Consider the following 23,061-nt stretch of genomic DNA (forward strand, 5'->3'; position numbering starts at 1 on the left):
CAGGTCCTCGGAACAAGACTGTCGATCAGCTCGCAGCAGTCCCCAGTCCAGGGCTAACACTACAACCAACCGCGTTAGCACAGACACAGATCTTACAGCTTACCTCATTTATTCCCTACAGAACAAATTCCTTGCCTTACTCCTGCTGCAAGTGCCGCAACCTGACAGGCAAGGAAGCGACTCAGCAAAGTGACCAGTGTGTCACAGAACCTATTATTAATGGCAAGAAGTGGACATTACATGCAATCTTTTAGTTGGTCACCACTGTCCAGCAGAATGAATTTAAAACCTCAAATAATTTTTTTCTATGAACTTAAAACTGAATCTCTAATAAAATGCTAGTACTAAGGTATTAGGAGAACCACCAAACAGCTGTTCCTGCTGGTAGTGGTGTGAGTACACACGCATGCACACGCACACACATGTCCCCAGGAGGACTGCATGCCAGCTGATTCCTGCAGAGCTGCACAGGAACGCTACGCCCCACTGTGCGCGCTAAGTGCCTGCTGCCAATGCTACCGTGCAGCCGGCTTCCACAGTCGCTGCTTTTTAATGCTTTTCTGCCCCTTCCAACTCCATTCATCCCCACATGAAATACCTCCAACCTCCAAGGCTCAGTGAGGTCACAGGTGAGGAGCGAGGCCCCAGGTTGTCCAGGCTGCTTGTGAGCAGGAAGTGAGGTCACAACTTGGGGGGGGGGGGAGGCTGACACAGGTGCCAGGCCTGGTTCCCTGTGGGCAGATCCAGAGTCAAACTGCCTGGGGCTTCCTCCGCCTTCACCCCTGGGACACAACACCTGACCATGGTGCTGTCTTCACAGCTTACTCAAGACACGGAACTCTTTGTCCACCACCATCACCACTATCATCACCATCAATCTTTCTGGCCTAGATGTGTGCAGGTGGTTAATCACAAGACGTGGGGGGCAAAGCCATTAAAGTTTGCAGGTGTGATTTGTGACTGATCCTGCTTTGTGTTTCATACACACACAAAATATATAATCCTGCTTTATAGCAAACTTAAATCATATGCAACATGAATTGAATTATAGAAACTAAATCCAATCCAATGTATAAAACCCCCTCCCAAGTACTGTGGCCGTGAGGGCCTACAGGCCACGGTGTCTGACCTGAAACCAGCCTGCATTTCAGAGGGAACCACTCTCTATCACCACCCATCGATAAATCAGAGCCACAAAGAGCCGGGTCTCTGTGCAGGCCCAGGCCGCCAACTCCTCCCCGGCAAGGCCTGATGAAAAGCGCATTTCGTACTGCTTTGAGCTGAAGAATTCTATTCCTGCTCCCAAAACACCCACTCCGTCCACTCGCTCGGGCCACGGCAGCTGTTTGTCAGCTGTCTCGGCCAAGTGCACCCCTGAGCTATGAGCTCTGCCATCCTGTGCATGGCTCCCCTCCTCCGGCTTCCGGACAAACAGCTGTCCCAGCTCCCCATGGCCCACAGCGAGCCAGGCGGAGGTGGTCCAGGACAGTGGTAGGAGAGTGCCACACTTCCCCCGGTCATCGCTCACAAGCTCCCCACCATTACCAGCTTAGGGACCGAGACCCATGGCGGCCACGTGCTGTCTCTCCCGAGTGTGTGCACTGAGGGGCAGGTCAAGTGGTGACCGGGGGTAGAACGTCCCAGCAGGCTGCTTCCGTCGCCTGTGTGCGCCTCTGCGGGGAAGGGCTGGCAGGCTAGAATTCCATGAGTGAAGTCCAGCTTCTTCACCCAGTAGCTGCGTCCCCGGAACAGATACTTAGAAAAGGCCAGTGAGCTGCCGGTCCCTCAATGCCCAGGGCACACAGCACCAGCCCAGCGCCACTCCCATGGACCGGAGGGCCAGGCCGGGCTCCTGGGCAGGGGAAATGAACTCTGCCTCTCAGTGGGGGTAGGATCATGCAAACCTGCAGCCACTGCCGCCCTGCCACCCCAACCGCCCGAAGGCTACGCCAGCGCAGCCTCTAACTGTGGTCCCTCACACAGCGCCCACGGCTGGGGTGAGTACATCAACCACGCGCCCTACGTGGCCTATAGTTTCCTTCTGTCTGGGAGCCTCCGCATCACTTACCGTCAGACAAGCTGACGCACTCAGAGACGTGAAGGGCTCCCACTCCTCCCGCCCACTGTCCCTCCCCTCACTCACTCCAGAATCCCTCGCAGCTCTCCAATGCTGTCACCCACGCCTCTCCCTGCAGCCAGCGCCTGCCGCCTGTCACCCATCAGGCCCCGGCTCAGGCAGCTCCCCGGAGGGATGAGCTCGTGTGGCCTTCCCGGGCCTGAGCCGCCCTGTGAGTTCTCAGCTCAGCTTCCTGTTTACTCCCCTTGGCACGCTGATAAACACATGCACAGGGCTGTTTGTTAGGACCTCTGATCATTCAGAACAATGCAAGTCTGTCGGCCCCGCAGGTGCAGCGGCCACGTGCGCCGCGTTCCCTACTCGCACCTCAGGAACCCTGCACGTCCCTGAGCATATAAAGAAATCGAGGGTCAGCGGCCTCACTCTTATGCTGACAAAGAAGGCAACACCAGGCAAATCACCAGCCTCAGTGGACTCAACTTAAAAGGGTGGAGGCTGAATTAAACAATCTTAATTTCTTTACAGCAATACCATTGGACAGCTATTACCCACCCGTGTGGGCTTAGAAATAAACACTTTTATTCACTGCTTTGTGAGAAAAATTCATCATCAGTAAAGATCCATTTTCTAGTCTATACTATCGAATGCTTTTAATATTGTGCAATCTTTACAGAAACTAAATATGGGAAGACAAACTTTCCATGATCTTATATAACACTTTTAGAAGCTTTTTCCTGTTTTTTTCATAAATCTTGAATTTATCTTCCGTACCAGGGATGATGTCCAGTCTGTAACAGATGCAGCTGTAAGCCTGAAGTTGTAATTTGCTGACAATCTCATTTCAAGCACATCCAAAATTAGCAACTAATTCTTTACACTTACTTTATTAATAGACTCCTGAAATTCAGAGATTAGATTAGAGCAAAGCACATGCAATGTTAAGTTGAGAAAATACACAAAATGAAAAGTAAAAGATGTATCTGAATGTCATTGTTGTCACCACCAATGAGGGAAACTACTTGATTCCTAAACATTTATCCTATCCAATAGCAAAAATACTCACCTGGTATGTGCAGTAAACAAAACTGCGGATAAAACTGATCCACCATCGACCATGCACCGTGGCTTACAGTTTGGTTTTCATAGTTTTTGGATTTCTAAAGCTTCTCGGAAAAGCTCAAAAGCCATGAGTTATTTAAAATAACCCTTACTTTTTTTTTTCTTCCTTGCCAATACTACTCTCTAAAGGGTAAGTTTCCAACCATAACAACTATTTGGGTTTAACAAGAGTCAGAAAAAAACTCTTTTTTAGAAATACATTCAGAGGAAAGGTGGCCATTACAAAAAAAAAAATCTTGGTTTTGTCTTTAAAAAGGAAGAGAGATTAAATCGCCAAAGCCTCCGAGTCCTTTTAAGTTGGAGTCTTAAAAATAAAAGTGCTGATGTCTGGTAGTCAAGTGAATCATAGAATCTTTTTAAAGAATCTTTTTATTGATTTTTTTCACGGTTCTTCTGTAACAGTTCAGTAGAAAATTCATTAGCCCTAAAAGGGTATAGACAGAATCCAGACGGCACTAAAAGGTTAAGATTTGCCAAAAAGGTGTTTGCTGATACCAGTGCAGCAGAGGGGTTTACTGCGGACCCTGTCCCTAAACATTGGGAAAGAATTTACACCTGCTCCTCCAGAGAGAGGAAAACAGCTGACTGATTCAGCTCCACTCTGCCATGCCGTGCTCGATAGCTGGTTTGCATTATCCCTGGAACTCTGACGACAGCCCGGCTCCAGGAGTGCTGCACGGGGACAAGGGGCAGTAAAGTCAGCCTGGAGATAGGCAGAGAAAGACAAGGAGGCCACCACACACTTTACCCAACAAGGGAACGACTCAAGACCCTACTCTCAGTCTACCAGGTCCCTCTGTATGTACACTGCGGAAGAGTTTCATTAAACACCTCACAAGTTCTTAGCAGGCTGGGAAAGAGGGGGTGGAGGTGGGCTACCAGACGGACAGCCAGGAGCCAGGAGAAGTGGGCCGACACACAGCAAAGAACACGGCGTTCTGAGAACCATAAGCAAAGTGCAAGTGGGAGGGAGTCCTGGGAAAGGTTACTTTCTGGAAAATCTCTATCATGAAAAAACCACACATGGAGTTCAATTTTTTTTGCACCACAATAGTTATCCTTTAGCTCCACTTTCCATGAACTTTCTGAAGCACCCTCATGCACCTCGGTGGGCCCTGACAGCACCGCTAAAGCGCGAGTGTTTATTTACACAGAGAGCAATGAGATCACCCAACACTCCATGGCCACGTGGGTGACGGCGAGGAGAAAGGCTGCTGGCATGGGCTTACGACGCGGTAGCGCAGAAGGCAGGAAAGACAGCAATGCCCACGGGCCAGCGTGCAAAGCCGCACTCTCACCGGGCAGTACATCTGCAGAAGACTGCACAGGCCGTGGACGGAGCTGCAGGGGGGCCGCTCTGCTGGCGGGGGCAGGAGCAGCAGCGGCCTGGGCATCAGCCCCGAGGTCCAAGCTCCGCTTCCACCTCCCAGTGAGTGCGAGGATGCACCACTGCACCTTTCCTGCTTGGAAAGGAGAGGCTGGCCCAGGTAGGGGTACTGTCCTGTCTGTCTTCAACGCTGTCACAGCAAGGAAGCACCACACCACTTCTCCAATGGTCACGACAATGTGGCAACCGGCCAGCTCTTTCAAGAGCCAGCGTCTCCCAAAGCCACGAAAGCCAGCTCGGCTGCCATGTACAGCAGGATGGAAAGGCATTCCCGCAGCAGGTGCTCCTGGCCAGACAGCTCCTGCACGGCGCAGGGCTGCAGTCCCACTCTCACTTCACACCTTGCAGTCGGAAACAGAGGAGAACATTCTTCTAAGCTACCTTGGGAGCTAAGCTCTTTCATACGCACTTGGCTAACATTCTACAGTTTTTTTTTTGTTTGTTTTTTTTTTTTTTTTTTTTTTTTACAGGCAGAGTTAGAGAGAGAGAGAGAGAGAAAGGTCTTTCTTCCAGTGGTTCACTCCCCAAATGGCTGTGCCGATCCAAAGCCAGGAGCCAGGTGCTTCCTCCTGGTCTCCCATGCGAGTGCAGGGTCCAAGCACTTGGGCCATCCTCCACTGCCTTCCCGGGCCACAGCAGAGAGCTGGACTGGAAAAGGAGCAACCGGGACAGAATCCAGTGCCACAACTGGGACTAGAACCCGGGGTGCTGGCGCCGCAGGCAGAGGACTGGCCTGGTGAGCCGCGGCACCAGCCCCATTCTGTAGCTCTTAACACACACGTGCTGCACTTCACCTTAGACTATCGAATCGCCCCTCCCTCCAGCAAGGGGTACCACAGCAGCAAAATGCAGACCTCGGGGGGAAGAAGAGAGAACCGAGGGGTGTCATCCACACCAGGGTCCAGTCGTGGGCAGTACCAACTTGTGAAATGAGGTGCACTCAGCCCCAAGTGCACGTCAGAATCGCCTGGAGTACCAGCTGGGGGCTCAACCCTGCCTGCTCCCCTGCCTCCGCAAATCACCTTCTCATCACAGCTCCCTTTAACGTGCCAGATGATCAGAATCAGTGAGACACTTTCATCCAGCCTGCATTATGCGTGGCAGATTCTTTCCATTAAGAGTTTGACCTGTTAATTAGTATGAATATCGCTACATTAATAGGGGCTAACAATCTAAAGACCAGTAGCTTGCACTGGGCCAAAGGTCAGTACTAATCCTTTCCACGGCTCTGAACCAGGTCTACGCCATTCTGAACGCACAGGGGCAGGGGGAGAGGAGCCCCTGGAGCCGGGGCAGCACCTGCAGGAAGCGACAAGAGCTAGAATGCTTTTCTGAGTTTTAAAGCCAGGACTATGAAGCCTTCCATTCTCCATGGATGAATCCCAAACGCCTCAGCCCCCGGACAGACTCAACCTCCCACTCTGTCCCTGTTTTCCTCCCTCCCCACTTCCCCCACAACAGGCAGATCTTCCTGCATCTGTTTTGCTTGGCACCCCACACCAGCATTCCGACAGATGTCACCTGGCCACGGAGAAGATTGCGACACACTAGGCAGAACAAGAAGCCTGCGCAAAGGACAAACAATCCCCGGCCAGGTTCCTGTAAGGCAAGAGCCCTTGAATCCTCTTAGTGCTGCAGCCTGGCCATGACCTGGCAGGGAGACTGCAGGCTGCTCACGGGGGCGCGCTCTCTCATGCAGGCTCCTCATCCTTCCAGAAGGTGCACTTTGCTCCCCACCAAACGCAGAGCCTAGGCACAGCCTCATCTGCTCAGCCCGAAGAAATGCAAGGGTAACTGGCCGCAGCCACATCGGAATACCCGGGGGGCATCAACACAGAGCACCAGGCCCGGCTCTCCCTTTGTTTAAAGCCATGTTTTAAGGAATGCTTTCTGTAACTGGGACAAAGGAGCATCTACCTCCTTGGCAGGGACCTAAAATTTCTCTGGCCGTCTCTGCTCATTCTTCTCCAAACGCACGGAGACTGGGGTCTCTGCCCATCAGGGGAACCTGTGATGAACCGGGGGAGAGGGAGGGAAGCAGATGTGAAGCCCCTGCCCCTGGACAAGTCTGTGGAAGAGCCGCTCTCTCTCCGTGGGGGGTGAAGCGTGCAGGAAAGAAATGAGCTATTTTAAAAGCTGTGGCTCTGCTCTGTAGCCCACGTATTATTCATCAATGGACAATCTGCCTTATCAGAAATGCAGCCTGCAAATCAGAAGCCAGCTCTCTGGTGCAAAGCTGCAAAAATACATCCACCCACGTGCTGGCATGACACAGGCAGCAGAAAGCATCTTGAAATAACACTCCTAGCCCCATTTCCCAGGCACTGCAAAGTGAAGGGCGCAGGCTGATGCTAAGGTGAGATGACCTGCTGAGAACTCTGGGCACCCCCGGCACCTGCAGGAATAAATGTGTGTGGGTGCTGGGTGGGTGTGGCGGGCAGACGGAGGCAGCAGCATGGGCCAGGGACTGGGCTCTGCTGCCTTCTGTGACCGCGACGCCCTCCCCAGCTGGTTCCCCGGCCTCCACCACACAGCAGCCACTGTGGCCTGCAGAGACGGGAATGGGGCCACATCACTCCTGTGTTCAGCCCTGCCCGTGGTCCTCCTGGGCTGCCTGTCCCCCACCGTTCTGATCGGACCAACCCCACATCCCACACCTGCATAACCACTTTTGGTCATGTCACCTCCCTGCAGGCGCCCTCCCTCTCTAGGTACATTTGGTGCTCACGGCCTCTGCACCTGCTCCTCCCGGCCATCCCCACGGCTTGCTTATCATCATCTCCAGGAAGTTTCCGTTGTCCACTCCATGTAAACCCTGCACTGGTCACACCCCACCCTGCCGCACCCTGTCCCTCCTCTTCTCCATAACCCACCCATCACCTGACCCAATTTTTATACCTTTATTCCATCCACCTGTCTTCCTGGTACCAGGACATCGGCTGCACCAGGACAGAGGTTTGGTTTGTTTTTTTTTTTTTGCACAGGGCTGGGTACTCGGCACTCAGGAGGGTGCCTGGCAAGCAGGGGGCACCGCTGACTTAACAGCTGTGTGTCTCCTAGCAACATCACCAAGTTGCTCATGGGGCTCCAAGGACCCAACTGGGGAGTCCCACGCCATCACCCGAGCAGCACACGCGAGCGCCACATGTGAGAAGTGAGGAGGTTTCAGAAAAGGTGCACAATGAAAATGGCATGACTCAGCGCCCCACGACCGGCTCCTTCACCCTGACATCTGTGCTTTGCAGAATACGCCAACAAAACGAGGCACTGGCGCGGAGACCAACCCTCAGAACCATCCATTTTTTCTTGGTTCTAACACCAGGGTATAGACAGTGGGTGTGGAACTCTATTTTTACTTGGTTGCCTGAGCTCTTCAAACTAGGGCTTGTTTTTGCGATCTAAAGGCAACAGCGAGCCAGGAGAGGGGACGACAACAGATTTGTCCCTCACCTGCAGAAACACCACACAACACACGCAAGCTTCCTTCAAAAAATCCCCGGTCCATACTTGGCTCAAAAGCACTGAACGTCTCCCGCCCCCGATGACGGTGTTTCCCATAAGCAGTCAGGGACTCTCCTTGCCAAGATGAGCTTGTTTCTCCCCAGAAGTCCCCTTCCAGAAGCTGTCATGTCTACCTTTGGCTTCGACAGACACACAGGAAGACGTTCACAGGCTTGCGGCCGTGTCACGGTCCCTCAGTGACTATGCGTGTGGCCCACGCACGGGGGCCCGGCTGTCCCTTTCAGGGCTCCGTCCGGAAGCCCAACACTGTGGTCTTCCAGCGGTTTTCAGTGCTACTGGGTTGGATCAAGAACTCTTGGAGAGCAGTAATCTTGCAAAGGGACTGGGCCCCCTGCTGTAACTCAAAACCCAGCTCTCATCTGTGTGCAGTTCCTCGGTCAACGACAGGTGCCCAGGACGCTTGCAATGTTGATGAGGTTACAAATCTAAGTGGAGCCATGATGAAGAGACTCTCACTCCCTGCTCTTAAAGTAGGTTTGCTTTCCATAAACTTAGCAAGAATAGATGGATGGAAATGTTTCTAAGACTACTGGCCGGGGGCTGGCACTATGGTGTGGCCGAGTAAAGAAGTCGTCTGCAGTGCTGGCATCCCATATGGACGCCGGTTCGAGTCCCAGCTGCTCCACTTCCAATCCAGCTCTCTGGTATAGCCTGGGAAAGCAGTAGAAGATGGCTCAAGTCCTTGGGTCCTGCACCCACGTGGGAAACCCGGAAGAAGCTCCTGGTTTGAATCAGCACAGTTCCGGCTGTTGCGGCCATGTGGGGAGTGAACCAGCAGATGGAAGATTCTCTTTCTCTCTCTGCTTCTGCCTCTCTGTAACTCTGCCTTTCAATTAAATAAGTCAGTCTTAAGAAAAAGGACTGCTGGCTCCCAGTAAAATAATTTGGTGATACTGAAGGTCTAAGCTGACAGAACTTTGAGAAAACAAATGTGTTTTAAATCTCTCCTTCAGTGTTTTTGCCCAGAATTTTGTAATGTGAAATTTTCATTTCAATATATTTACATACACACATACACACACATATGGAATAGGCCAACTGATACTTCTGTGTGATTAACTTACGCAAACTCTGTTGTCGCCACAACATGCTCACTGAAGTTACAGTTAAGTCCTCTTGCATTTCCAGCTCTATGAAGGACTAGCCTCCTGAATCCAGACTGCCATTTAACTTGGACCTTATTTGATAATTCACAGCACACTGTCCTTATCATTCTTAAAAACTCATGTTTAAAATCTTTCTGAAGTCTTATCCATAAATTCCATGCACAACAATTTTCAACACACTACTTGTAACCACAAATTCTCCAGTGGTAGGTATTAGGGTTATTTTCCATTGCAACATAAAAGAGACAAAGGCATGCAGCCGGCGGTGTGTGTGTGTGTGTGTGTGTGTGTGTGTGTGATTGCTCCTGTGTTTGTGTGCTGACCCCACACCCATCTGCCTCCCGCTGCAGGAGGGGACCCGTCTACTGCCTACTGGCTGGAACTTCTACTACACAGGACGCACCCAGGGGCGACAACATGTGCACAGAAACGCAGACCCAGAAAAAGACAAGGCCACCTGAGAAACCTCTGCTGATCACAAGGAAAAACAGCTGCTGTTTTCCTTATTTCAGTCTTTCTTTCACGGTTCAGAAATTTCATACTTTAAAACACGGTTTCTCCGTACAGCTTTCCACGGTGACTCCTGGCCTGCTCCCGAGGTCAGTAATCTCTTCTCCTTCACAGATCTGATACGCAAATTTAACTCTTCCTTACTCTGTGATGTGAAAGGTTTTATGTGACATTCACTTGGCCGTAGATTTCGTCTACAGCTGGAATTTTTCCTGATGGTTACAGCTGCATTTAACCGAACATGATTTATTTTATGACAGGTATGAGTTATTTTTCCTTTATTAGGTCTAGTGAAAATGCATGTAATATGCAAGTGCATAGAATATATCTAATTAGGGACACATTTTCCATGCCATAACACAGACTAAGGCTTATCATTTTCCTATGCATATATGTCATTTAAAATGAGAAGTTATGCAAAGACATGTTTTGAATACTCATTTTTTTTTTAGTTCTTCAAGATAAATTTTCAACTCCACATATATAATCAGTGAATACAGTCAGGATCTACAAAGAAACCTTACTCGTCTCTGCCGAAGCTGTGATCCTACGATGTAAGATGACGACAAGGGTGACAGGTGGCCGTCTCCATCCTGGGTCTCTGTCACTGGCAGTCAGTGGCAGGTCTTCCTTGCTGTCCCGGCCCAGGTAGATGTGCAGACAGCAGCTCTGTGGGAGGCAGTCCAGCAAAGAAGGAACCCAAACTCCATACTTTTGGAAGAGAAAGGGGACTGTTGGAGTCCACGACCACACTCCCGAATTCCTCAGCAACCCATTTGACTTTAAACAACAACAACAACAATCTGTTGAAACTTGCTAATCATGACTAAGGCAGTTCATGGGAATACACAGCCACCAGATCCTTGGGGGGAGGCACTTCTACTTGAGCTCCCCTCCAACCGACCTATGACATGAACACGGCCATCTTTCAGCACCCAGCTCTGGTCCTGCCTCTCCAGGCCTGGGCACTGGCTCCCCGCACTGTGGCACCGGTGCCTGCTCCCAGGAGACAGGCTGGGGCTGCGCAGGCCTCCGCCCGGCTGCTCCAGCTGTGTGCAGGCCTGGGAGCTCTCACAACCTGGCTGCCCACACACAGGCATTCCAGCACAGAGCAGGGCAGCGCCTCTCACGCGGCATCACTCGAAAGGAAAGACCTCACACTTGAGGAATGAACTCCTCTCCCCCACCAGCAGCAGGCCTCTCGGTGTGGACGCTGGGCCTAGAGGCTGAGGCTCCAGGTTAGGAGACCTGCATTCTCTATCAGAATCCTGGCTTCCGACTCCAGCTTCCTGCGCATGTGGACCCTTCGGTGCAGTGCCGACCTCTCGGGGAGCTGAGACTGCCGCCCGTGTGGGAGACCCAGATGAGTCCCGCTTGGCCCGGCCACTGAGAGTGCCTGAAGAGTGAGCCCAGCAGGCAGAGCTTTCCGTCTCACTCCGCCTCCCAAATTAAACAAAACACCATTCACTTCCAATGGACAAGTGAAGCTCTCAGCGGTAGGCGCCAGGTCTATGGTTAAGCTGCCAGCTCCCCGCAGCAGAGGGCCTGGATCTGAGTCTTTGCTCTGGCTCCCGACACCAGCTCACCAATCCCCTCACTGCCCAGGCATCAGGGAGGTGCTTGGACCGTGAACCAGGAATGGGAACACTAATAAATTTTTTTAAAAAAGGTTTTTATTTATTTGAGAAGCAGAGTTACAGACAGAGAGAGGCAGAGACATAGAGAAAGGTCTTCCATCTGCTGGTTTACTCCCCAGATGGCCGCAACGGCCGGAGCTGAGTCAATCTGAAGCCAGGAGCTTCGTCTAAGTCTCCTACGCAGGTGCAGGGGCCCGAGCACTTCGGCCATCCTCCTGCTGCTTTCCCAGGCCATAAAGCAGAGAGCTGGATTGGAAGAGCAGCAGCTAGGACACAAACTGGTGCCCATAGGGGATGCCGGCACAGCAGGCAGAGGCTTAGCCTATTGTGCCACATCACTGGCCCCATAAATTTTCTTTGATAATTTTTTAAACCACAGATCTCAATTTCCTCATCTTTTAAGAAACTAGCTTCCATATCTTTAAAGCCACTCGCAGCCCTGCAAGTCTACACATCCGAGATTAAACACTGGTGGTGGCATGCAGGAACCGGAAACGCCCGCTGAATGTCCGGGAGCTGCAGGGACAGCCCTTGCGAATCTAAATCCAACCCAGGCTGCAGGCAGGCCTTGGGCACCTCCACTGTGGCCTCCGTGTGCCCTCATGATGCCCGCTGTGACACACAGCACAGCAGCCGGACTTCTAAAAGGCACAGGCTAAAGGTGCCAACTTCAGTATCCCAAGTTTGCAGCTGTAATGTGGTATCTCTTTGTTCAAGTGGAAAACACAGGCAATGTGGCCACACGGAGCAGAGTCTACACTCGAGTTTTCCCAAGCTGGCCAGGGTAGGTAATCCAAGAGCAGCCTCCAGCAGGTGCGGAGCCCTGAAGAAGGGCAGAGACCCGGTACTCGGGCCCTGCAACTCCGAGGCCGAAGTCTGCTTTTAAATAAGGCTGGAGCCCGACACACACATTTCAGCACTTCTCCTCCACAGCCACTTTTCTCTGCAGCTCTGAATAAAAAAACCTGGACCAAGGCAGTGTTTTCCTTCAAGAAGTCAACACCTAGCTGTGAATTTAAAAAGAATACGATCGGAAGTTGGGCAGCTGGCCCAAGTGCCTGTGCCCCTGCCACCCACCTGGAGACCCGGATGAAGCTCCTGGCTCCTGCTTTACCCAGCCCTGGCCTCTGCGGCATCTGCGGAGTGAACCAGCAGGTGAAGCTTCCTCACTCTTTCTCTCTCTCACACACACAAATAAATATATCTTAAAAAGAAAAGAATATGAGAAGAAACTCTCTAAAGAAGCAACAATTTATAAGAAGCTTTAAAACTGTCTTAAGTGAGTGGATGGGCCACGACATATGCAGGTCATCAGATCCACTGTAAAAGCCTACCAAGCGGCCGGCGCCGCGGCTCACTAGGCTAATCCTCCACCTTGCGGCGCCGGCACACCGGGTTCTAGTCCCGGTCGGGGCGCCGGATTCTGTCCCGGTTGCCCCTCTTCCAGGCCAGCTCTCTGCTGTGGCCCGGGAGTGCAGTGGAGGATGGCCCAAGTGCTTGGGCCCTGCACCCCATGGGAGACCAGGAGAAGCACCTGGCTCCTGCCATCGGATCAGCGCGGTGCGCCGGCCGTGGCGGCCATTGGAGGGTGAACCAACGGCAAAGGAAGACCTTTCTCTCTGTCTCCCTCTCTCACTGTCCACTCTGCCTGTCAAAAAAAAAAAAAAAACAAAAAACAAAAAACAAAAACAAACAAACAAAAAAACCAAAAAAACTTTAGTTTAAAAAAAAAAAAAGCCTACCAAGCTCTCCACTGACCTTCGGGCAGAAAGAAACTCCATCTATCATCAACTCTGATTAATTGAGTACTCAGCATGCTTAGTAACACGCCCGGCCCAGTCTCCCCGAAAGAGGGAAGGTGACGAAGGTGACGATGACGGGGCTGGAAGCACAGTCCTCTCACTGGGATCTATAGAAATTGCACCGCGAAAGGAAGCTGCGCCAACTGCAGGCACCTGTGGGCGGCCTGGGTGCCGGGTGGTTCCTCCCTTGTTCTGCTTCCTGTGTGTGACATCCTCTTAGCACAAGCTCGGGAAGGTTTCAGAGACTAAGTAAACTGGGCAGTCACTGAAGGGGACTGATGCCAAGTATGCGAGCACGAACCAGAGTGTGGCAAGAACCCTCAAACCAGGGGAAGAGGGCCCCTCCCACACCATTTCTGATACTATTATTATTTTTTCATGACCTGTCCCTTCAGGAGAGAGTGTAGTGATTTCCTCAAAGCATCGGAGCTTTCTGTTTCGAAAATCATCAGCAAGCAGAAAGCAGGTTCCTTCAACCCAACCTACTCCGTCCTCCATCCTGAAAAGGCATCTTCCTGTGAGAGTGTGGAATGCAGAGACTGTGCACAAACCCCACCAGCCCATCAAGCACTGACCCCCAGGCCTACTCCCATGAGGCCTCCTGTCTCGCTGGCTTACGCAAGTCTCACTCTGGACCCTGGCTGGCCCAAGTAAACCACGGCAGGGTGACCAACAGATGCCAAACAGGAACTCCACAGACAATATTATATGTAAGTGAATTTCTAAAACCTTCTGATAATCTACTTGCCCAGAAATTCACAGACATTCTGCACGATGTCCTTCAGCTAGCATTTTCCACATTCCTTCCCTTTTGGCTTTTTTAGTCTACTCTGGAGTGGGGTACATACAGCAGGTGCACTCTGCTTTGATGCCGTCTCTCCCACAGGATGTAGCATGTTACGCTACTGGGTGTGAATGAAAGGAGCTAAAAGACTGCAGACAGGATTTTTAAAAAACTTCTGCATGGTCACCAGCCAATTCTGGATCGGGTTCCCCAAGCGCCTTTCACCATTTATATAGGAAACTTAAGATATTCTGATACCTGTGCACTGAATCAACAGGTAAATCATCTATGAATTTCCTGCCTTCCCCCATTATTCAAATATCTTGGAAGAACAAGAGTTAAAGGGTTTTTGATCATGCTAACTAATCTTGGCAGTAATACCATGCTGTTAATTACGTGTGTGATCACTTCCAGTTATGCAAGTAGCATTACCATCCGAATAGGCCCCAACATACAGAAATATTCAACACTTACTGCATTTTAAGGTAATTCTTTCATGACTAAATTCTCTTCTGGTACTGTGAACTTTTAAGTAGGGATAATACATTTTATATGAATATGTACAATAAAATTGGAGGTTCACTTCAATGGCCAGCCACTCTGCCTTCAGGCTTAGCCATGAGAAGTAGCGGGCGCACCTACAAAAACCCTCTTAAAGGCAATATAGATGGGGAAGAGTCCCACATACCTCCCTTCCTTCCCAATAGTTTTTAAATAAAAAATTTCTTTTTTATTTATTTGAAAGGCAGAATTACACAGTAACAGGGTGAGACAGATGGCAGGAGTTGGGGAAGAGGTGTAGATACGTTTATTCTGTCTGCTGGTTCACTCTCCAAATGGCTACAAGGGCTAGGGCTGGGCCAGGCACTCTATCAGAGACTCCCACACACATGGCAGGAGCACAGGTACGTGGAGCACCTTCTGTTGCTTTCCCTGGCACATGTGCGGGGAGCTGGGTCTGAAGTGGAGCAGCCAGGACCTGAACTGGTGCCCAAATGGGATGCATGCGTCACAGGTGGCAGGTTCAACCCACTGAGCGACACTGCTGGCCCCACTCCCTCATTTTTAAGTCACCCAGTGCAGAAACCCTGTAAGACGGCATCATCCTGCATCTCAAAAGTCTCAGCCTATAGAGATTTATACTCAACCAACGACTGGAACAGCAGCCAAGAGAGCAAATGTAACTAAAGGTCCTTTTCTCCAGTTCAAGGCTCACAAATAATGATCTGCACCATCACAGGCAGCGTTAGGGCCGAATACTTAGGAAGGATGAGATGCCGGCAGGAAGGACATCAACACTAGCTACTAAAGCCGACCCACCTGGGATGCCAGAAATGCACCTTGCCCTTGTGTTTGGCACATGCTGATGAGAAGCAGGTAATGTCCTCAGGGAGAGGCGCATGTATTACAGAGACCTGGCTCACGAGCCAACCACTTCCACAGGTGCCGCATCACTCAAACCAGACTGTGAGTCTAGGAGCCGGAACATTTTTATGCTCATTTCTGCTGACAAGGGAGCAGGCTCAGAGAGGGGATCTAATCCTTATCCCAACACCAAAAGCCAGTGAGCTGCAGACTGACTCCTGGGCCCCCCGCCCCACAGCTCTTCCTCTGTCTACAGGCCCCAGAGCGTTACCATCCATGAACTGTTCAGCAAAAATACAACATCACAGGAAGCACTAAACAGCATTTTGGTTTAACACATGCTTTTCAACTGTGTAGATACACACACACACACACTTTTGTATTACATCTACGTGATGCCACCACAGTATCTCGTGGTATATACACAATGTTATTGCTGATGACACTATAGGCCCTCTTCATGTGAAAGAGTGACAACACACCATTTCACGCAACAGTGAGCGAGGCCCAGGGAGACAGAGACGATGCTCCCACAAAGGGATGGGCACAGGTAGCGAGGGAAATAAGCAGAAGCGTTCTTGAAATGATAGAGTGCTGTAGAAACATGAGCCGTCCCGCGAGTGCTATCTCTGTGTTTACAAACACGTACCAGGGTCAACCCCGGGCACCGCCTACATCACTTTTTAAAACATCCTTGCGAACACTTGAAAACTGTAACACTGGGCTATTCTCATACACGACACACTAAGAGAGGGGACTGCTCCATCGGCGAGAGGGAAATAAAGAACTCCTTCAGAAACCGAGTCAATGAAAGGAACCTACATTTTCTTCTGGTCCATTACGATGACGCTGTTGCTAGTTTTAAATAAAAGGGTGGATCATACACTTGATGTTCACGGAACTTTGGTTTGTGTGTGTGTGTGTGTGTGTGTGTTTTTTTCCGGGTAAAAAGGAGCAACCAGTTAGTAGTAACATCAACAATTTTCTGAACAATAAAAATGTCTCCTCTAAAAGAGACAAACTAAAAATCTCTCCCCCATACAAAAAAAATGTGGGTATCTCTCTGCTGTCCAGTAAACTGAATGCTTAGCCATGAAAGATGCGCACACTACTTCTGTGAAGTGAATGTGTATCAAGGCACACACGGCAGAGTGCGGGCCTGGGGTGTGAGGAGGGAGAGAGGGAGAATTCCTGTCTCTGGCCCTCCTCCCTCGCTGTTGACATGGCAGACTTCGGTGCCCTGGAGAAACAGACAGTCCCTAAACCTTCCAAGTCGCCGGGGTGGTGCTATCGACACAGATCTGAAACGGCCCACGACACGGATGGGATGGGCAAGCCGGCTCTTCGGCTTGTGCCAGGTGCACTTCAGCAGTCATCACGCACAAGGTGGCATTCACGGGGCCCACGAAGCTGGGCAATGCTGACCCAATTTTCTCCAAGCCCAGAGTAGTCAAGGGGCTCACAACGAAACCAAACCGAACCAAATCAACCAAAAACTAACCGAATCAAACAATTCAGGCAGTCACTAAATGACTGCTAAATCAGACCACAGACTGAACTGGTAAGACCTAAGACCCCTGAAGCATTTAAACTGATGATAACTCGAAGAGTATAAGAACCGACTTTATTAACTAATGGTGACAGGATGAAAAGAATCTATCATCATCAGGAGTTCCCTGCTGTATTTTTTCCTACGAATCAGGCTGGCTAACATTTTTGGAGTCATGGTGCATTTCAGATTCAGCCACTGCGGCCTGTTTGTGAGCCTGACCTCGCGGGAAGGGCTGAGGCCCGCTTAGAAACGGGAACCCTGCCTCGGATTCTCCAGTTGAGAAGGATCTTCCCCACGATCCCAAAACCAGGCTGTAATCGACTTCAGTTCATTTCTCATGTAAACCTCATCACGCAACGCCCTCCTGACTGAAGCGGCAGATATCTGAAACGCCAAAGCGCCCCGGTGGCAGCCAGACTGTAGACGCCCAAGCGAATGTTTGCCTTCAAGATAAATGCGGCCGGCCGCGGCAGCTGCTGCCTGCGCTCAGCTCCCCGTCCACAGGAAACGCTCGCAGTGCTGCTGAATGGAGCGCGCGGGTCTGCGGGGCCACGGGCTCTGTTTTTGTTTTTTAAAGGAAAACGCATTTGCTCAAAAGCAAACCAACGTCCCGACCGTGAAACGATTTATGTAAGTGTAAACATGAGAACAACCATTTACTAGGAAAGCTCTGTAGTCCAGAATTTACGTCTCCTAATTGCCGGACTCTGTGTTCCACCACGGGGACTGCAAACTGGCACCGGCCTTATAACAGACACACGATTTTCAGCTTCTTCTATTTTCCAGTGGTATTAGAAATTTCGAGCCAAATGAGACTTGGATTGCGAACAATCCCTGCACCTGACGAGCGAGGTGCAACGTGGTCTATGCTTCTGTAACACAACTGAACCCTTGGGGAACCCTCAGGAGTGGCTTCTGACCATCTTCAAGGGTCGGTGGTCAAGTTCAGCATGGAAGGACCTGTGCTGCCAAATAACAGCTTCCAACTGTCCCGACGGTCACCCCCCGGGTGGGGGTGGGGGGTCTGAAAGCCACTCTTATACCTAATCGCCACAGAAATCTGTACCACTGTGTAAAAACCGGCATGGATCTGGACCAAGACAAAGGATGAAGCTATTTCCGAATAAGTAAGCTTAAGATTATAAAATCCTAATGGAAGAGGGAAGAAAAAAAAAAAAAAAAGAGAAATACATTTGTACCTAGCTTTGGACGGCACCTTCCAAACAGTGAGAACCAGTGATAGAACAGGGATAAAGCTCACTTGAATGACAGAAATATTTCCGAACAAAAGGCAACACAATTCTAGTTAATACTCAACCACTCACTCTGAAGATAACTCGCAAGTGAAACCCAAACCAAAAAATCCCCCAGGCATTTCATAATCACATCCTCAAACTCGCAATCACATGAAATTCGGTGGTGGTGGGGAGGGAGGAATCCAATTTGAAACGCAGGGAGCTGGTTCTTCCGGGCAGCGCCTGCGAGCCAGCAGCCACTAGCCGAGGACTGCGCCCGCATCCCGCTCCCAGCAGGAAAAGCCGCAGCGTCACCCTCGCCAGCAGGCCGGCAACTCTCTCTCTGCTCCATGTCACCCACAGGCCACAGCCGCTCCAGGGTGGACATGGCCACAGCCGGAGCAGGGGCCCTCCCAGCTTGGAAGGCGGCGAGGTCCCCCTAGGGACCCCCAGCCTCGGCCCAGGAGCCTGTCTGCTTCAACAACGCCATCTCCTCCTGGCCCACCCTGCTCCTGCTCAGTGCTCACAGGACAAAACCCAAGGCGATGAAGGACCCCAGGGCCGCCCCCTTCCCACCAGGCGCTGCAAGGGAGACCCGCCTTCCGCCTCGAGCCCTCTGCGGCGCCGCCTGCTCCTTACCCCAGAGGGCTGTGCCAGGCCGCACCGAGACATGCCGGGCCACCGACCTGTTTTTTTGGCAGATTAATTTCAAGTAATAAATTTTCAAAATTATTCTATACAGAAGCGAGAGGGAAGAAAAAAAAATAGTATGCTTTGCTTGAATTTCCAAAACAGGTTTCTCCAACTCTGAGGGCCTAGAGACAGGCCACTTTCTGGACCGCTCACTAGCCTTGCGGGCCTCTCCCGCACACTGGGCCGAATGTCATGGTCCCGGCCTGCCAGAACTCGAGCCCTGGCCGCGCACTTACCACGGCCCCGGCGGGACCAGGGCTTTCAGCGGGGTCCTCCGTGGCAGTGGCCGGCGCCTCCTCGGGCTCCCGGGTGACCAGAATCCGGAAATGCTGCTGCCCAACGTTTGGCTCCTGCCTGATCTTAAACATGCAACCCTGGCCCTGTGCAGCCCTCTCGGCCGAGTTCGTCCTGCGGATCTCCGGGGCCATCCTGCCGGCCCGCGGCGGTGCCTCCGGTGCGGCCCGGTCTTCCGTGGGGCTCCCTCGCCCGGCCCGCGGCTGCGTAGGGTACGAGGTGCTCCTCTCCAGCCGGATGCGGGGATAGCGCACCAGCCTGTCGCCCTTCGTGCCCGTGAAGCCGAAGTTGAAGTCGCCGCCCAGCCCCGGGCTGCCCACTGGGGGCTGCTGCAGCTGGAACACGAAGCAGCGCTTCCCGGAGCTCCCAGCAGCATCCGGGACGTGCTGCAAGGACCAGCGCCTGGGCTCGGCGGCGCCATCGGGGCCCAGGGGCAGCAGCCGCACCTGGCGCACGTCCGCGCTGGATGCGCGGTGCTGGATGCGCAGGCCGGGCACGGATTCCTCCGAGCCCTCGCCGCGGCCGGGGCCCCGCACTAGGCGGCCGCAAGTGCCGTTGACCAGCGGGCCTGGGTCCCGGGCGGCTCCCGGTGGGGAGCCCCCAGACACGTCCCTCTGGGCGGGCTCCGGGGCTCCACTCGGGGCCAGGGCCCTGGCGGCCGCGGCCTGGTCCCCGTCCTCGCTGTGGCCTTCGGGGCCCTCGGGCGGCCCGCACCCGTCGGTGGCCCCATCGGCGGCCTTGCGCTGCAGGGAGATCTGCACGGACGAGCTGCGCGTGGGCCGGGCGTCGAGGCCGGTGAGCAGCTGAGGGATGAACATGGACGAGCTGCGCTTGAGAGCGCCCACGCTGTCCTGCAGGCCGCCGCCACCGGGCGCGGTGCCGTGCGGGGCGCAGGGGTGCGGGCTGCTCCTCCGCGGCAGCGTGTGGAATGCCATGAAAAAGTCCTCTTCTCTCTCCTGGTCTAGGATCTCGGATTCGGGGGCTGTGTGGCTGCGCCCAGAGCCAAAATGAAACCGAAGCCGATGGGCCATGGTGATCCGGGGGGCCGGGACGCGCTAGGCGAGCGGCAACAACGAGCCCGGCGCTTCCAGAAGTCAGGGACCGAGGGCGGAAACTCCAAGAAAAAGTGTCCCATCTGCCAAACCGTTAGCACTGCGGCACCGGGAGCGACAGATAGCAGAAATAACCCAAGTGGCAAGCGGCATTCCAGGCATGATTGGATAAGAGCAAGGAGCTCTCATCCGCGCTGGGCCGAGGGTAGGGTGGCCAGGAGCACATGACCGCGCGCTCCCCCTCCAATGCCAGCTTGTGGACTTAGTGCGGTTTCCCCCTTCTCCTCCTCATTTTTTTTTTTTTTTAAACAGCGAGGGCCTGAAACAGCACCTTCCCAGCTGTTGCTTTTCCATCAGCAAGGAGTGGCCCCAGCAGGGAGCTCTCGCAGCTGCCTAGGGCAGCAAGCACCGGGACCCTGGGCTGTAAATCTCCCAGCACTGCGCTGGCAGGACGCTTCTCTCCCAGCGGAGCGGAGCGGAGCCCTGGGACTGTCCGGAGGGCGCCGGGGGCCCTGCACTGCGTACAGAGCGCCCACGGGGCTTCCCAGCTCCCACCACCCCAGGCAGCGACAGGGAAACGCGGCGGGGGCTGCGCGAGGGGGGAACCCCTTCCCCAGGCGGTGCGCGCTGTGTTTCTGTTATTTATGATATCACTACCCTACGATGCCGGAATGCAAACTCGTAAAACGTACTATAAATACGATTACACGCCCCCACCGAATCAGGGTCCCCCTCCTGAGAAATAATTAGACCGTGATCTCCAAGGAACAAAATAGCTCCGTGGAGAGACAGAGGGGCACAACTCGCTCTACGGCCATTTGCCGGCCCCATCCGCCTGCTGTTAGGACAGTTTTCAATTAAAAGGCCTGTGTGTGTGCATGTGTGTGTTCCCCTCATTTATATTATGATTATCAGACGGGGAAGCAGCAAAGGACAGGAACTCAGCTGGTGAAAATATTTGCTTACACATGCCAGGTAGGATTGGGGGAAAAAAAAAAAAAGAAGGAAAAATCAAGCCGTGGTGTGCATGGGGTTTCTGCGGTAATTTAAACACCATCCAGAAGAAATGCTTTTAGGGGAGCTGTTTTCCAGTAAAAAGTCGGCAACATTGCCACAGTTGGGCTACAACATGGAATCCTGATATGTGTGCAAGGAGCCAGACGGGACCTAAGAAATAAAAGTGCACATTCAAAAAGCTGTCATCAGATTTGCAGTTCGCTGGGAAATATTCTGAGCGCTTTAAACTTAACTTTTCTATGACCCAGAAACATCAGTTATTTAACAAAGGTTTATTTAGGAGGGGGTAAAAAAAAAATTAGGAGGGAAAAATGCCAAGCTGTGAAGAGTGACAAAAAGTTTATTTTAAAATCTGCAAAGCATGACTTTGTCAACAGCTCTGGAGCCCAGGGTGTGGAGGCTTAACCCTGTGTTTACACACACACCCCAAGTGTGTTCTCAAAGCATGGGTCTTACATGCCCAAAATGACCTGAGAGAAATGGGAACTCATTTGTTTAAGGCTGAGACTTCCAAGTGCTGCTACAGACATGGATTATCTTTGTTGCATTTATAGCCAACAAAGGAAAAAACATCAGCAACACTACAGATGGCCTTGGGGGCAGAGGTGGGAATTAGTAAGACACAACCTTTCAAATAAAGCCTGGGGTCGTCACTCAGGATCTCCGCAAATCTGCCCATTCGAAGCCCATTCTGAAGACTGGCAACGCAGTTTCCCACCCATGGCAAGGCTGGCTCCACCACAGGCATTATGGTAGACCATGGAAATGGAAACTTAACTTTTAAACAGTGGATTTTTCGTAACACAAGAAAAATAATGAAAAGCCATCACACTCAGGAAGGTGAGGATTAGCCATGGGCGTCTCCCAGAGTGCAGGGACCTGCTGCTACCTGACTACTGCTAACCCTAACCTGACCACGGTCTTCTGGAAAATACTCCCAAGCATATGGGATCAAGCATCCTCCCAAAGTCTTTAGCAAGGGTCAGTTAGCTGGCTGTTGCACCACGGGGCTGAGACCTAGGAGCCCAGAAAGTTGGACCTGGCACTTGCTCTGACTGATGTATTCCGTAATCTGGAGTGCCAGTTGAATTCTGGAGAAAGAGGGGTCCATAAGAACGTTCCTTTTCATCAATCAACATACGTAAGCTTCCGGAAAGGTAGGTTTCAATCCAGCCAAGTGCGCTGGGTTGTAACAGAGGGTACTGGAAGGCCTTACGTGATGGTGTTCACTGTCACAGAGGGAACACGTGGTTCCCAGGTAACTTGAGGGATACGTTCTGGTTAGTTAAGCAAGCAAGCTGCTTCAGCCAGGTTTTGCTTCTAAAATGAAATCGCAGATTTCATACACATGAACGTAATATGCACACACACCAATCTATATATAAAATGTTCACTTATACCATTTATATGCCTCGGGCATATCTTTGGTTTTTTAAAAGTACTAAGGTTCTCTCTTAGGAAAGTACCACTTTAAAAATACAACTTCATTTCACCTGCTAAGTATAGATTCACATTATGTTACATACTGTTAATTAATTTTTGTTTTCCTAGAATCACCATAGATTTACTATTAATGGCATCACAATGTTGTAGTCTGGCTTCCACTTTTAAAACCCCACAAGGCTGGCTTACACGCCTGATGGCCCCTTTACAAATCTGCCCACATCCGGTACATATTCCCAGCACCACTGTGTTAAGCATACAGACTGAAACCATCACCAGTGACTGCCACTGATACTCACTGTGATGAAAATACACACATCCCATAACTCCACTGCCCTAACAACACAAAAACAGAATCTTTACCGGCAGTAAAATAAAAATGGTCTTCCCTTGGGTTGTGCATAGTGTTCTAAGCTCTACACAAATACAACATTTGAACGATGCTGCTCCAAAACTTAAAAGTGGA

At 51.7% G+C, this 23,061-nt stretch overlaps 1 protein-coding gene across 20 annotated transcripts in view; it reads right to left on the reverse strand.

Moving 5' to 3' along the window:
- Positions 1-23,061, reverse strand: part of NEDD4L (NEDD4 like E3 ubiquitin protein ligase) — a 320,618-nt gene that overhangs the window by 112,664 nt on the left and 184,893 nt on the right. For 3 of the 20 annotated variants that reach the window (XM_008261404.3, XM_008261400.4, XM_070050116.1), the window contains exon 1: positions 19,026-23,057. The exons of 5 other annotated variants lie outside the window; for them this stretch is intronic. In XM_008261404.3, coding sequence (XP_008259626.2) covers positions 19,026-20,114 — 1,089 coding nt within the window. In that variant the 5' untranslated portion in view covers positions 20,115-23,057. Of the gene's footprint in view, positions 1-19,025; positions 23,060-23,061 lie in introns of those variants that run through there. 12 more of the 20 variants (XM_070050115.1, XM_070050114.1, XM_070050112.1 and 9 more) reach the window with 6 other exon arrangements.

This window comes from Oryctolagus cuniculus, chromosome 10, assembly GCF_964237555.1.
Source record: "Oryctolagus cuniculus chromosome 10, mOryCun1.1, whole genome shotgun sequence".
NCBI classification, from domain to species: domain Eukaryota; kingdom Metazoa; phylum Chordata; class Mammalia; order Lagomorpha; family Leporidae; genus Oryctolagus; species Oryctolagus cuniculus.